Source organism: Nanorana parkeri, unplaced genomic scaffold, assembly GCF_000935625.1.
Source record: "Nanorana parkeri isolate BGI_ZX_2015 unplaced genomic scaffold, ASM93562v1 scaffold462, whole genome shotgun sequence".
Lineage (NCBI taxonomy): Eukaryota > Metazoa > Chordata > Amphibia > Anura > Dicroglossidae > Nanorana > Nanorana parkeri.
In genome coordinates, this window is record NW_017306730.1 from 820,027 (window position 1) to 835,881 (window position 15,855).

General features: G+C 41.5%; 1 protein-coding gene across 1 annotated transcript in view; it reads left to right on the forward strand.

Moving 5' to 3' along the window:
* Positions 1-15,855, forward strand: part of FAM81B (family with sequence similarity 81 member B) — a 51,437-nt gene that overhangs the window by 9,358 nt on the left and 26,224 nt on the right. The window contains exon 4 of the mRNA XM_018560533.1: positions 9,739-9,868. Coding sequence (XP_018416035.1) covers positions 9,739-9,868 — 130 coding nt within the window. The remainder of the gene's footprint in view (positions 1-9,738; positions 9,869-15,855) is intronic.

A 15,855-nucleotide genomic window follows, 5' to 3' on the forward strand; every position in this document is an offset into this window, starting at 1 on the left:
GGAAGAGCATCCCACCGCTTGCCACCAATGTGACGGACCCCCGTACTCACGATGAGTATGTCCGCCGCTGTCTTCTTCCTTGCTGAGGAGATATTGGAACCTGAAGATCCTTAGCTCCCAGTTTCCCCAGTCACTAGCCAAGGCTCGAGTGTAGGGTAAACAAACTCTGATTTATTGAGCAACTGCACAAACTTATATACAGCAAGTGATGAAATCAGAATATAATCCCATCACATCCACCTCCCCTCCTCCCAGACCATCGGTCTGCTCAACACCACAGGTGTCCACCTGCTAACGAACTCCAGACAGCCATGGCAGAGGCCTGGCCAGAATGTCATTGTTCTGAGCTCCCTCAGAGAACAATGGGAGATAACGAGGGATGGTGCTGATAGTCTTTACATAACCAGGTCACACAGCATAACGCACTCAAACATAACTCAATACCAATACACATTTAACTTAACCAATACACATAAACTGATCACCATGTCGTCACACCCATAGTTCTCCTTTAAGCATTGTGTGCGGTTTGACTGTATTTGTATAATAAGAGAACAGGTGGCTTTGAATATCTGTTAAATCTCCTTCTTGTGATAATAGAACAGAGATGAGTCATGGTAGCCAAACATTTTATTGTATTATCCCATAAGCATGTGTATGTCAGGTAAACAGGAGATCAGTCTGGGCTTTGGATGTTCCACTCTGAGCACTGGGATCCGTTCAGTATGGTCACCTTCAAGTTAGTGTACAGGGACATCAGACTCAAAAACAAATCAGACTGCAAGATGATTTAAAGAAATGGACTTGCACTTGGGGTCAATTTGAGACAAATTTGTGATGCATTTGTGATGTGTTTGCCATGTTTACATTGCATACCCATTAACTTGAATGGAGGATAATAGCATTTTAATCACATTGTAATAGCACCTACAGACATAGACAAATGTGTACTTCTCAAAAAGATTGTATCTGAAATTGAAGTACTGAATAAAGGATCATTTAACAATGCTTCAAAATCAAAAGCAAGAAAATAACAATTGTTCAGAAGCCCTTAGAGCAGATCTAGGCATTTTACGGCCCACGAGCAGTACCCGGTCCTTTGTCTGTCTCTGTCTGGCCCATGGTTCGTACATGGACCAATCGCTGACTTGCATTAGTTTATGGCTGCCTGACAGTAGATGCGCCGGCCTCTAAAGCCGGGGCATCCACTGCAAGCCATAGCCCAGCGCAGGTCGATGATTGGCCTGTGTGCAGACCGCGTTCCTCTTCAGTGATTGATTGCTAGGACCGCTGGCATCCTAGCGACCAATTATGTCAGGGGTCTTCCTCCTCTGTAGTCATTGGGTGCTAGGACTAATGGGCAGTCCTAACAACCAGTGACACATGTCTTCCTGCCTCCAGTTTTTCCTCTGTCTTCCACCTGAAGCTTCTTCTCCCGGATCCTGCCTGTAGAAGAAAAACAAAAGGTATGTGTCACATACTTGTGAGTATCATACTATGTGGGGACAATAAAGCTTCATTCAGGGCCTGTTCACACCTATGCCATGCGATTAACGCATGGTACTGCACAGGCCACTAACAGTGCATTACAGTGCGGTGGGTGCATTGTGTTGCATGCACTACTTTTTTGCAGTGTTTTTGCTCTGTATTGCGGTACCATGTGTTGTGGTGTGGTCGATTGCATTGGAGTCAGGACGTGCCATTCAAATTAATGCCAATGCAACGCACCTGCCACACTGTAACGCTCGGTTGGTACGTTGCGTTAATTGGTTTGAGAAAATGAAGTGCCCACCGCTGCCTTAGAGGCATCTTTAGTAGTCGGAAAGTCTCTAGTTAGGAATAATTTCACAGCATAAAGTTTATAGCTATCCCTATCCATATCTTTGGGAGTCTTTGCCATGTTATAAGTCTCACTTGTTGGTATGGGGAGGGACAACATATAATAAAATAAAAAAAAGGTTTCTAAAAAGGCCAGTTTGTGTATTCTGCCTGATTGTCATAAAAAAGGAAAATGTCTTTAATAACATAGAGAGAGTTTTAATTTTTGATAAGGCTTATAGTCTAGGTGGTTCTTTTTAAACATTCTCATATAATATATCACCCATTATTGGCTAAAGCATACATACTGTTTTATATTAATTGACGTAATTCTTTTTTTGGCATAATAATTTCTAATGACTACAAATGAATGTCACTTTCTGATATATGTATTGGCCAAATAGAAAGGCATTTATAAGAAGCAAGCAAGCAATGTAATAATTCAGAGCTAGACACAGTTTATTCATGTTCTAGTACACTGAATACATGTTTCTGAGTGTGTCAGGGGAGTTCATGGGAAAAGCCTTTCCTCCAGCCATAGGACAAGACATTATTTATTCAGCAGGGTGTGATTTGTCATGGTCAGTAGAATAATGCCTGGTTTTCTTTACTGTTGTAGGTTTTAGAAAATGAGATCAGAACCAGAGACACGGTGAGCACAGGAACAAGCTTTGCAGTACAGCACCTGGATAGGAAACATCTATCTGGAATTGGTGATCTACGAGGCCGTGTAGCCAGGTTAGTTCCATGCATTTACTTTGCATCAGCACTGGAACAAGGTGAAACATAATGCTTGAAGAATGTTTCCACCAGACAGTCTTTGATTGAGTCTGTTAACATTGTCACAGACATTCCCAGAGAAAGTATAATAATGAGTCAATGTCCCAAACACTTTTAACATAATAATGTATATTCAAACGTTATTTTTGGAATGCAACGTTTTTTTTGTGGTTTTATTAAAAATAATCCTTAGTGATCCTGCATAAAGGTCCTTGTTCAGGCACTTCCTGTTAACGCAAGTTTAACATGAGGCAATACTCTGCACCTGGGGCTCACTGCCAGCATCATCTACAGTGTAAGGGAGCTGGCGCTTGTGTGTAAGTGTGCTTAAAGTATTTTCTGGAAATAACTGGCTATAGTTTATATCTAACTAATGGCATACATTACCAATGAAGACATCTGTATAAAGTTTAAATGTAGACATATTCATCCATGTACTTGCTATCCATAAATATTAATTTTGAGAACACTCATACTGAGTGATAAATTATGTCTAGAATTTTTTGGCTTTTTTTGGTGCAATTAGTCAGCAATGAAAATATGAGATGCTAGTTAAATAAATAAATAGGTAAAAATGTAAAAAAAATAAAAAAAATTTTGTTTAATAAAAAAAAAAGTTTTTTAAAAATAAAGGGTTGTGGTATTGAGGATTGTGGGCGGCGTTGGACTACATGTCAGAACCGCAGGGCGCAGATGCCATCCGCAATTAAATCAGCTCTCGGCGCCCTGCAGTTGCAACATGCAATGACAATTATTAGTGCCCCCCCAGATTTGACTGTTGTATCTTATGTGCCCTCCCTATATATTGTTCCTAGAGTCGCCACTGCTGTTATATAATTGCTTTTTTATCTGCTTAACTTATGAAGCCATCAATAACTCTTCCCTTTCCATTTTAAGCAATGTATTTAACCTCCAGGTCATTACTCTTCCACTATTCTGATAGAGATTACTCTTATCTCCTCCTTACATACTTACATCTGTTTCTGCTCTCCCGAAGAAGAATGCTTTTTCTTTTCAACTGTGATCACACTTAAAGCAACTTGGTCTTTAAAACAAAACCTAAAATAAACCTACTACTTCTGTGAAGAACTTGGATATTCACCTCCCGCTGCCAGCACTCTGATCTCTGACAATATATCTGCTGTATATCCTGCGGGATCCAATATTTCCAAGGTTTGGATTTCCTGGCCACCTACTGTGCTTTTCAGTTCAATCTACTGATGCCTACAGTACATTGCTACTGTTTACTGTAGTGACATAGGGGCTGGTGACTCCTGAAAATGTTGGTTTTTCAAAGATTCTTGAGCTGGGAATTCCTCTTCACTTCAGCAGAGATCGGTAGCATGGTCAGCAGAGGTGATTATCTAAGTTTTAAAATCAAAGGTCTAGTCTAAAAGCAGGTCCCATAAGGTGCCTGCCAATAGTTTCACTGAGGAGAAAACCCTCATCTGTGATATTTAAAACTGATATCAGTGCTAAGCCCTGTCCACCTACCGTCAAGGAGTCACTCTCATTGCATAATATAGAAGCCTTAACAGTTGTATTTAAGCTATACAGCCTGGCCCAGGGCTCACCCCAATTCGGGACTAGACAATGGAAGATCCAATTAGTCCCATCGCACTCCTAACTGGAAAAAAAACCAATGTACAGGGCGGGTGCCAGAGCAGCAGCAGATGCCTCTGGAGACAACGAACAGCCAACAAGAAAGCCACTCGCACTCCGATTGGAGTGCGAGTGGCTTTCTCGTTGGCTAGACAATGGAAGAGGTGCAGCATGCTGATACGGTCTTTCTTATGTTCTCTCTTCCTAAAAAGAACTTCACAGTGTTAGATTAACAGTACTGAGCAAATTACAGGAGGAGAATATCTAGCAATATTCAAGTATTTTGTTAGTGTAAAAATATATACTGTACAGTATTTACTGTATGTAATGATATTTTATTTAATACATAGATGAAAAAGTTTATAATTACAAGCTGAGGTTCAAATTCAACATAATCAGACCATATACTGAAAAAGGCATTAAAACAGTATATAAATAGCACATCAGCTACTCACCTTCCAATACCATACTGACATCTCACTAGCCATACACTATGCAAATTCACACAGTGGGTGCTGCTTTCGGCACTCTTCCAGCTGGCATCCCTTGACAGAAGATCGAAGGAGCCAGTTGGAAAATCTTTGACTGAATGGAGCTTGCAGCTAATCAGTTGCAAGGACCATATGGGTATTCTGACAGTGGCCACCAGCCGCTGTCAGAATACATTGAAAACAGCAGGGGATTCCTACCATCCACGCTTGTAAGCGTGGATCTGTTTTATTTTCTTCATACAGCCTGCAGGTTGAATGAGGAAAATATCACAGTGTATGGTTAGTTTTGCAAATTTTTGCCATGTAGGTTTACATTATAACAATGGGAAAATACATCGCCTATAGTTGCATAAATGTTGCTGGAGCTTTTTAGGCCTGCAACAGCAGTCAGCCAGGTCCAACGTCAGCCTGTATACCAGCTAGTGCCATTTAGACTTTTAGCAGGACAGGGGAAGGTGGGATGCAGAATTTGTAATACTAAATACTCTTTCATTTTAGCAGCCCCCGCACTATTATATTAATATTATAGCCAAATAAATAGCTAAGTCCCTGTTCGCATTTTTATGCGCACACAGATGGCGGGTAAACACGCAAAACATAAAAAGCAATGCATTCCTATGTGGTTTGTGCACTCGTACACGTAGGCAAAACCGTGCAACACAGAAAAAAGCAAATTCGTGAAGTTTTTGGCAGATTACAGCACGCTCTGGCCCCAACAGACTGTAATGTAGCCGCAAACACGTGCAAAAACACACGTCTATTAAAAATTCCACCCAAAAACGCTCAGAAAAGGTGTAAATGGAGACTTAAAATAACTAGCAGGTAATGCACATGTGTAGGAACTACCTTATTCCCCAAATAGCCATATTACAGTCTTATATAAATCCACATGCACCAGAGGCTACCATTTGGATCTAATTTCCTAGAATGAGGTTTATTTCTAATAAATGCATTTAGCCTTTCTGAACTACTAATTTAAAGTGTAACCCTTAGGGCAAAACATGTTTAGAATCAAAATTGGCACATCAAGTCTGTATTTTTCATGTATATGTATAGTATAGATCAAATCTTATTCCTGCATTACAATGTCTCTGCTAATGGAATTTCCAAGAGTCTTAACAAAGACATCCTTTCCTTTTGCTAGACAGTTTAGCCACCAGTAAGACAATGGGCTTGTTGGCGGTTTGTTATACTGATTGACAGGCACTGACATGATTAATAGTAATAATATTATTATACAGCATTTATATAACACCAGCAGTTTGCACAGCATTACAATACAAAAGAAGACTTTACAGTTACAATGCAATTCAAGACAAGATGGTTAGGAAGGCCCTGCCTGTGAGAACTTACAGTTTGAAAATAAAATTAGCAGTCCCTAGGAAAAAAGTATCTGTAGGATCTCTAGAACCTTGGTTCCCAACTGGTGGGCCTTGAGCCAAAAATGGGTTGTGACCCCTTGCCCAGTGGGTCACGGCACGCTTTCCACTTTTCTAGGTGAGAGGCTCTTCAGCCTCCCCCTAGGACAGCACTGTCAGTTCTCATGCCAAGCAGCCATTCAAAATATGCTGCCTAGCTCCGAGTATCAGCTTGAGGTGGGGTGGGCTTGTTAGCGGGGTTAGAGTGTGGCGGCTTCACAGAGGGAATCACACGTAGTGGTGTTAAAAACAAGGTAGTGTTTATTGCCGGAGAGGCGAAAGCAGAGAAGGATATGTACAACAGTAGGGCAATTGGTTTTCCTTCAGGCACATAGATCACGGATATAGCATACAGTCACATTCGTTATACACGGTGGTTGGATGAGGGGCCCTGTAGACACTTCCCAATTACTGGCACAAGTATAACCCCGAGCACACAATGCTTATCTGTAGAGGCTGATAATTACAACACGTTACATGGCAACAGCGATATTCGTTCAGCGGAGGGATAAATTAGTCTGATGCACTTTTCCCGCACTCACAGCGGTGATACTGATTCGGCCACAGGCAAATGAGAGTCTTTCACCCGACTTGGATTCCTGATGCAGGACTCCGGAGGAACCCTGATCCATCCCTAACAGGCCGGAACACTCTCCCTGAATCTCCTAACTTTCCCTCACAGGCTGGTCTCTGTCCCTATCTACGTCCACACGTGTTCTACCCAAAACGTGGCTGGGCTTTCCTTATCTATCAAACCACCCCCAAAATGGCCGACCAAGTCTCCCGAGATTTCGTGTCCTATCAGGACACCAGGCTTCTCCAAAATGGTGCTGGAGACAACTATGAGGCCAACTATTTACAAACATGTTTCCACATAAACATAGCAATTCGGCTAGAAAGTGAGTATATACAATTACTAACCCACTTCATCTTGCAGCCCGCTATGCTGCCCTGGCAATGACAACTGCCTACAGGCTGAGGTTATGGCAGCGAGGGTGCTCCATCCATACAGGCATTGCTTACAGCTCCCTCGCATTTCCTGTAAAGGTGCCTGGACCGGAGTGACATCACATTCTGGCTCCCGATATCTCTACAGGACACGCGTGGGAGCTGTACCAGCAATGCACATATAGATGGAACTCAATCACAGCACAGCACCCCACACTGGACCACAGGCTATGGGTCCACTTCAGCTCTCATAAGATAGGGAAGACTGGTAGATCTTAAACATTAAAAAAAAAAAACATTTTGGGAGTGTGTATGTGTGTGTGAGAATGTGTCTTTGGTTGTGTCTCTGTGGCTGTGTGTGTGTGTCTGTCAGTGTTTTGGAGTGCCCATTCACACTATTAAAGTGCATTAATCACACAGTCCGGTTCTGATGTGGTAGGTGTGTTGCATTGCCATTCGTTTGAATAACACCCCAAATGCACCTCCCGCCCACAATTTGATCGGCTGCACTGGAACGCATGGTACCACAAGGCCATGTGTTCTAGTGCAGTGCAACTTGGGTCATGAGGTAATGAACAAGGACAAATGTGGGTCCTGAGGTTACACAGGTTGAGAACCACTGTTCTAGAACAGAATCAAGTACAAATCTGTAGTAAAGTCTTTTAAAATCTATGCAATAGATGTAGTAGGCTTTGGATGTTTTTATAAACATAGTTTCACTTTAAATATAAAATCAATATAACATTTGAAACATTTTGAAAGCCGGTTGAATATCTAATGAGAATAAAATGCTGATCTTTTATTTCGTGGAATGCTAAATGATGAGGAAGACAGAGAAATTGCTGACACACTGAATTGTCCTAATTTGATAAAGAGAGAATTTAATAACCAGGCCAACTGCTATTTATTAGTGTCAGGAAGGACATTTGTTAACAAGTGCTGCCAGTACCTAAGGAGATGCCCATTATTGTGATTCCACAATTAAACCTATGAAAATATGCGGGGCTTAATTTTCTCACTGACACACAATAATGCAGATATTTTTACTTCATGTGTAGCTGTATAAAGTTCAAAAAAGACATAGTATCAAGACTACAAGAAAGATAAAGAAAAGCGGGGCTTTAAAAGTGTCCAGACCATACGAAATGTCCATCAAACATACATGGTTTTGTATAAAAATATACTTTATTACAGAGACAACTTAAAAACTTGGCTACATTTAAAATGTCATTAACATGATACAATGCTACATTAAAAAACAAGCTACCTCCTTTTGGTGCCCATACATGTGTACATATATTTATTTATATATCATAGACTACTTGCAAGTCCTAAATCCTGTAACAATTGTATGATCCACTGTGGGCCCAATCTTCACCTGCTTGGTGATTGCGAGATAGCATGTGGGACCAAGGATCCAGCCACCTTTGTGAACATGAACTGGGTTTTGTATTGTTATTATTTGTTATTTTCATTAGGAATTTGATATTTGTGATCATTATACTTAAACTTATTTTTGATGCAATGTCTTAGAATACCTCCAACCTGCCTGAGGAAGCACATACTAAAAAAAAAGGAGCTTGGGCCCACAGTGGATCATACAATTGTTACAGGATTTAGGACTTGCAAGTAGTCTATGATATATAAATAAATATATGTACACATGTATGGGCACCAAAAGGAGGTAGCTTGTTTTTTAATGTAGCATTGTATCAGTTTAATGACATTTTAAATGTAGCCAAGTTTTTAAGTTGTCTCTATGTAATAAAGTATATTTTTATACAAAACCATGTATGTTTGATGGACATTTCGTATGGTCTGGACACTTTTAAAGCCCCGCTTTTCTTTATCTTTCTTGCATACATTTCAAATTGGGGGTGTGGTGCCTATCCCTAATGGTTCAATTCAATTTCTATACGTTATAGTATCAAGACTGTTTATTCACATGTACATTCCATTCATAGTTTACCATGAAGAGTAAGGGTGCATGGGATAGCTGCTGTATTAATCTTCAGTACCTGGCTGCCCTGCTAACTGCTGTGACTTACTTACAAGCATCTTCAATACATTTGAACTGGCATTGATCTACAGATCTAAAGTAGAACTAAAGCCAAAACATATTTTTATTTTTGATGGAGTAATGAATGGTTATAACCAGAGATGAGGCTGTGCTTGGTGCAAGCACAGTTTGCTGTGTTGAGTTGAGTTGAGCACGCTTAAAACTTTGACTGCCACCCCCTCTTCCCAACCCAATAAATGTTGGTAGTTGCGGCGGAGGATTTCTCCTCCCCTTTGTGACATATACAGTAGCTGCGGGGCGGGGAATGCGCTTCCACGCAAATGATTGGGTTGGGAGGAGGTGATGTTGTTTCTGATTCCTCAGTGCTAATTCTTTAAGTGCAGTAACCTATAACAACTAATTCTAACGCATCTAGTCCTTGTATGAATTAAAGTCGTATTAAACTCTCAAACATTTTTTCAATATTGATTCCAGAACAAACAAATACATATTGTCCAGCAAAGTATTTGTTTAAATTTTTGTCAAAGCACTTACAGTCATCATGTTGGAATTAAATGTGTATATATATATAATGTAGCTTTTATCTTCCGTTTTTATAATTATTCAATCTGTGTATTTTATTTGACTTTGCAATAAAACCTGCCATTTGTTTTCACTTCAGGTGTGATGCCAGTATAGCAAAGTTATCTGGGGATCTAGCAACAACGAAACAGGAACTGCAGACACAGGAAAAAGAGATTCACAGTATCAGTGCAGCTGTGGATGCACATGTGAAAGAGCTCGACCTAAAGGTTAGAATGCATTCTATTCTTCACAGGAAAGAGAACTGAGCTTTACTTCTTGTGTGACACATGAACATCCTAACTATTGGCACCCCAGGCCCAGCAGCTCACGCGACTGCAATGGGAACCAAAAGCGCTGGGGCCCAGTGGCTGGTCACATACAATTTTCCCATGTTCTGACTTTTCTCTGATTTCATTGTTTGCGTGCTTGTTCCATATCAACTTGTGTAGATCTAAGGGCTTGAACACAGGAATATCACCACCAGTGTTCCCCAAGAGCAGTAACAAATTGCTAGGTGGTAGTTATCCTAAGTTGGGTAATTTTTCACCGCAAATGCAAATGTCAAGCCTCAGATGATGTATTTTCCCCACAAATTACACAGGGAAGATAGGGTTACATTAGAGAATCATTTTATACAGCCCTGGTAAGAACAGTAACAAATTACTAGGTGGTAATTACCAATCCAAGGTTGGCTATTTATGAGAGTTCTGACTTTCCTCTGACTTCATTGTTTGCATGCTTGTTCAACTTGCGCAAACCTGGGGGCTCAAACACAGGAATATAACCATCAGAGTCCCCCGGGAGCAATAACAGATTGCTAGGTGGTTACACTCCATCATCTAAAGAAATATCACACATAGGGTTCTTCTGGACTAGCCCTTTAAAGGAGACATTGGAATCCCAGGTTATTGATGAGCACTGCAATATTTAATTGCTAAATATGATTGTGTAAATGCTTTAGCACCCCTTTGTTTATTAAACACTTTTATCTTTAAAGCAAATCTGTAATAAATTATAGAGATCTGCCATTTTTTCAGAATACATGTTTCCTGAAACTGTACATATATAGTTATCAAATGTATTTGGAAACATTTGGTATGATATTTCCAAATATCCTTACACTCAAGAGACAATAAAAATGGCTTCTGACTAAATTTGTCACAAGTTCATGAAAGCCACCTGAGCATGAAGGGGTTAATGCAGTGCTGGCATGTAAAATGGCACAGCTATACTTATACAGACACCCAATAAGTGTTCAAACAGTTAGGTGTTCCAGTAAATTATCCTTTTAGGGGATATGCTGCAGGAATGAGGAATGAAGAAGAGGATTGTGATGGGCGCACTCTATGCTACATTATCAGACTTTCCCGGCATATGCTGCCTGTTGTGATACTTCCCACAGACACTGAGGGGGCTGAACTTGGCTTCATTTCTCTAAATGAGGAATGTCTTAAAGCTCCCATATTTCTTCTACTATTAGCAGATTTATCTGTGTCTCTGTTACACAGTAGAACCTGTGTGAGTCACTCTCAAGGTGATTAGCCTATCATTCACCTTAGTCTGAATGATTTGTTTGTGGTATCTGACTGTGTGCAGGCTGTAATAGATCACTTGACTTTAATCATGCAGAGCCTAAGATTAGAAAAGGAAAAATCGTTTCTATAAATGGATTAAACTCATTCTGCCATTTCATTCTACTGATTGTTCCCTGGGAGCCAATTTTGGTTGATTCAGCAGCAATCGGTCAAAATTCGCTCCGTTGGTGACCCTATTGCCTCGACAGAGGTCCTTAGATCGACTTTTGCTGAAGGAATATGTTGGAAATTCCTTGAGCGAACAGTGCTTTCAGCGACACAGCTACAAGCACCGTTTAGTTATTCTGACAGCGGCTCCAACTGTCAGAATACAAAGCTCACAGTGGGAGGTTTGTCCATCCACCCTGTTCAGCATGGGTGGAGGAATCTGTTATATTTATTCGTTCAATCTACAGATTAAACTAAAAAAATATAACCATGTACCCTACTTAAAACAGTTAGGCTGGGTTCACACATGGGCGTATTATTTCAGCTCGTTTTTCAGCACGTTTTTTCGTTCAGTGAAATGCGCGTTTCACTGGCGATATGATTTTTACAAATTTTTTCCTTATTTTCTCTATTTAAAAAAAATAAATATTTTTTTGTCACTTTCAAACTTCCCGTCGGCTCCGCCCCCTGCGACGCGGTCCCTCGCAAGGGACGGAACCCGGCAGCCGCCGGAGGACACAGCGGGGATCGCGGACAAGGTAACTCCTACACTGTATTCCTGAGTGTGGCTCCTGGTTACCGCTTTGTTAACCCCGAGCCACACTTGGGAATACCAATGGAAACGCGCTGAAATACGCCCCAAAGAAGCTCCTGTACTTGTTTGGGCGTAGGGCGCTTTTCAGCGCGTTTCCACGGGCTGAAATAAGCCCAGGTGGGAACCATGCCCATAGGGAAGTATGGGATTTCACTGTTTGAGTGTTTTACAGCGAGTCGATCAGCGCTGTAAAACGCCCAGGTGTGTACCCGGCCTTAAGTATTCTAATTGGGCTCCAGTCCCTCCAGAGAGGGTCCTGTGTCCTCAACAGTGAAAGTGAGAGCATTCCTTTTACACCATCTACTCCCCTTTTGGATTTCTTGCAATGCTGTAGCAATCCCACTATGGCCTCTTGTGGCTTCAGCTGGACATACATGGTAAATTAGTATTAAACTCTCAAACTTGTTTTTCAATATTGAATACAGATCAAACATTATATATATACATATATTGTGGCATTGCGTGGTATTGCCACACAATGCCCCAATACCACGGTGCTAGGTGGCCTAAAAGTCACCAAGGATTTTCAGCCAGAGGGGCTGAGTGGCTCCAGGAAGATAGGATCCTGGAGCCAGGAGATTTCTTAGAGCTCTGGGTGGGAGGAAATCTCCAGTCCTGGGGCCAGGTGCAGCCAATTGCCAGGCCAGACTGTCGAGGTGGCTGATAACAGCCCTATTAAGACACTGGACAGAGAGGAAGAGGAGTTGGTGTGGTGTGCAGGCACATGATGGCTCCTGCTGGGAAGAGGGACAGGTTGTGTCCAGGAGTCAGGCTGACTCCCCCCAGAAGCCAGAGTGGAGCCAGGAGGCTGTGTGTGTTCGCTGGAGGAACCTGTGAATCAGCCAACGAGGCTTAGTGAGCCTGGGACACACAAGGGATGTGTGGAAGAGTCACTTGCAGGATAGATGACAATCCTGAGTTGGTGAGATGTTGTGATGTTACTTACTGGCTGAAACAAACCAGGCGATATATTATTTTGCTGAAGTAAAGCTCTGTTCTGTTATGGTGGAAAATAAAAGACTGTCCTTTTTATGTTACAATGGCTTCAAAAATGGTCCTTAAAGTGACATTAAACCCTCAGATTTTTTAACATAAAACAATGCTGTAATGTGTGCCTTACTGTAATCCATGGTTGTTTCCCTTCTCTTTGCTGCTCTTCCTTTTAAATCTGTATCTCTTCTCATGCTGGGCAGAACTTCTCTTTTGCAGCAGACTGCCTTGTCTCAGGAATGGATACACGGTGTCTGTGTATACGTTTCTATAGGCTTGAAACATGAGCCAGCACTACAGGAAGAGGCCCTGAGCTGAAAAGGGAAGTTCTTCCCAAGCATGAGAAGACATGAGGATTTAAAAGGAAGAGCAGCAAAGAGAAGGGAAACAACCATGGATTACAGTAAGGCACACATTACAGTATTGGTTTATGTTAAAAAATCTGAGGGTTTAATGTCACTTTAAGCGCTCGCCATTTGTGCTAACCTCCCCAACATTACAATATATATATATATACACTATATTACCAAAAGTATTTGGACACCTGCCTTTACACGCACATGAACTTTAATGGCATGCCGGTCTTAGTCCGTAGGGTTCAATATTGAGTTGGCCCACCCTTTGCAGCTATAACAGCTTCAACTCTTCAGGGAAGGCTGTCCACAAGGTTTAGTAGTGTGTCTATGGGAATGTTTGACCATTCTTTCAGAAGCGCATTTGTGAGGTCAGGTACTGATGTTGGATGAGAAGGCCTGGCTCGCAGTCTCCCTCTAATTCATCCCAAAGGTATTCTATCGGGTGCCGGCCAGTCAAGTTCCTCCACCCCAAACTCGCTCATCCATGTCTTTATGGACCTTGCTTTGTGCACTGGTGCGCAGTCATGTTGAAACAGGAAGGGACCATCCCCAAACTGTCCCCACAAAGTTGGGAGCATAAAATTGTCCAAAATGTCTTGGTATGCTGATGCCTTAAGAGTTTCCTTCACTGGAACAAAGGAACCAAGACCAACCCCTGAAAAACAACCCCACACCATAATCCCCCCTCCACCAAACTTTACACTTGGCACAATGCAGTCAGGCAAGTACCGTTCTCCTGGCAAAGGGCAAACCCAGACACGTCCATCGGATTGCCAGACAGGGAAGTGTGATTCGTCACTCCAGAGAACACGTCTCCACTTCTCTATAGTCCAGTGGCGGCGTACTTTCATTGGTTCTGATGAAGGAGGCGTGACCTCGGAAACCTGTAAACCAAAGAAGGACTGACAGCCGGCAGGCTAAGTCTGCTTTATGTGATCTGTTCATGCCTGTCTTTCAGCTCCTTTTGTGAGTACAAATCTAACTGTTTTTTATCTTTGTTCATTAAAACGATTTTACACAATGGAGGCGCTCTATGTGTTCTATATTGTAATGCTCTGCAGACAGTTGGCGACTTCTGTGCACTGTGTGCTTCATCATGCGCTGACCCCGCTCTGTCATTTTACGTGGCCTATCACTTTGTGGCTGAGTTGCTGTTGTTCAGAACACAGTCTTCAGCAACCACCCATGCTTGGAAAAGCTTGGAGAAGGGAAAAGAAAAGAGGGAGGAGTGGGAAGCTGGGGATTTGTTGTGCATGTGTGTTTGTGGAGACACACAGTTTAATAGCACACATAGGAACCTGCAAGGGAAAGGAGCCATCCTAAAACAGCATATCAGGTCCAGTACTCAGGGGACCAGCTGATTCTGCAAGCAGATAAAACTTTTAAACATCAAGGAGGAGCATGCATTGTAAATTATTTAATCAGTATTTGAAATAGCTTAAAATAATTTGACTTTAATATTACTTTAAGATTTTTCAGGTCCAGCCCCGTGGGCTGAATGAGAGACACATTAAATGTCCCCATCTATGCTAAAAAGTGCGGATGAACAAATCTCCACCTGTTGGCTATTGTATTCTGGACATGCTGCAGTCACTGTTCTGTTGACAATTTTCCAACTGACTCCTTCAACAAAATTTATTTGAAAAAGTAGCTGTTGTTGAGCCAGGTAGTGCCAGCAGGGCCACCCACGGACGGAACTTCTGATGATTCAGCAGGAAATGGATAGAATTCAATCTTTGTATGGCCAGCTTTAGGCTCTAGATCACCAGTAGTAGAGAGATTGGATGAGTTCCTATGAACAGGGGCAACATAAAAAGGCCTCTAATACACAGTCATGATTTTATCACACAGCAGTACAATTAAGCAGCTCACTACAGCTACAATAGTACCACTGGGGTATCAGATCTTTAGGGACTGAAAATATGTTCCTACTGAACTGCAGCCATTTTGCAAGCTGTAGTAAAGTCTAATGAACATATTAGTTTGGTAGTACATAGAGTGGGGAAGAGTTAAAATGTCTGATACAATTTCATTTCAAGCGCTGAATCCATTGGGGAGTCTCCTTGTCTCTTTGACGCCTTTGCAGTTAAATCTGTTTGTAAGTTGATATGTTGCTAAAGAGTGGTTTGTAAGTTCATATGGTGCTATGGAGTGGTGCATGAAGTACTCGGTGGTAAAAAGTAGGTGTGATTAAATGGCCATAATCTAAATGGTTACAAATTAATCATAGTCAGCATCCTATGCTTTGCCTCTGTCATGGCCTGCTTTAGAGCTTTGGATGCCCTGCTACCTACTCCACATACTACTAAAGGAGTATCTTTAATATTTGAGTCTCATTTGCTGAGGACTGACTGAGACAGCATTATGATATACCCTATTCTACTGTATATTATTATATACATTATTACTATATTATAAATTATTACTTTATTACTATTATTACTAGTTTAGTGCTCTAGCTAACCCTGGCATGACGATACCTCTGGTTCATCCATGGAAGTTGCATAAGCCACTCCAATTGGCTATCCTTA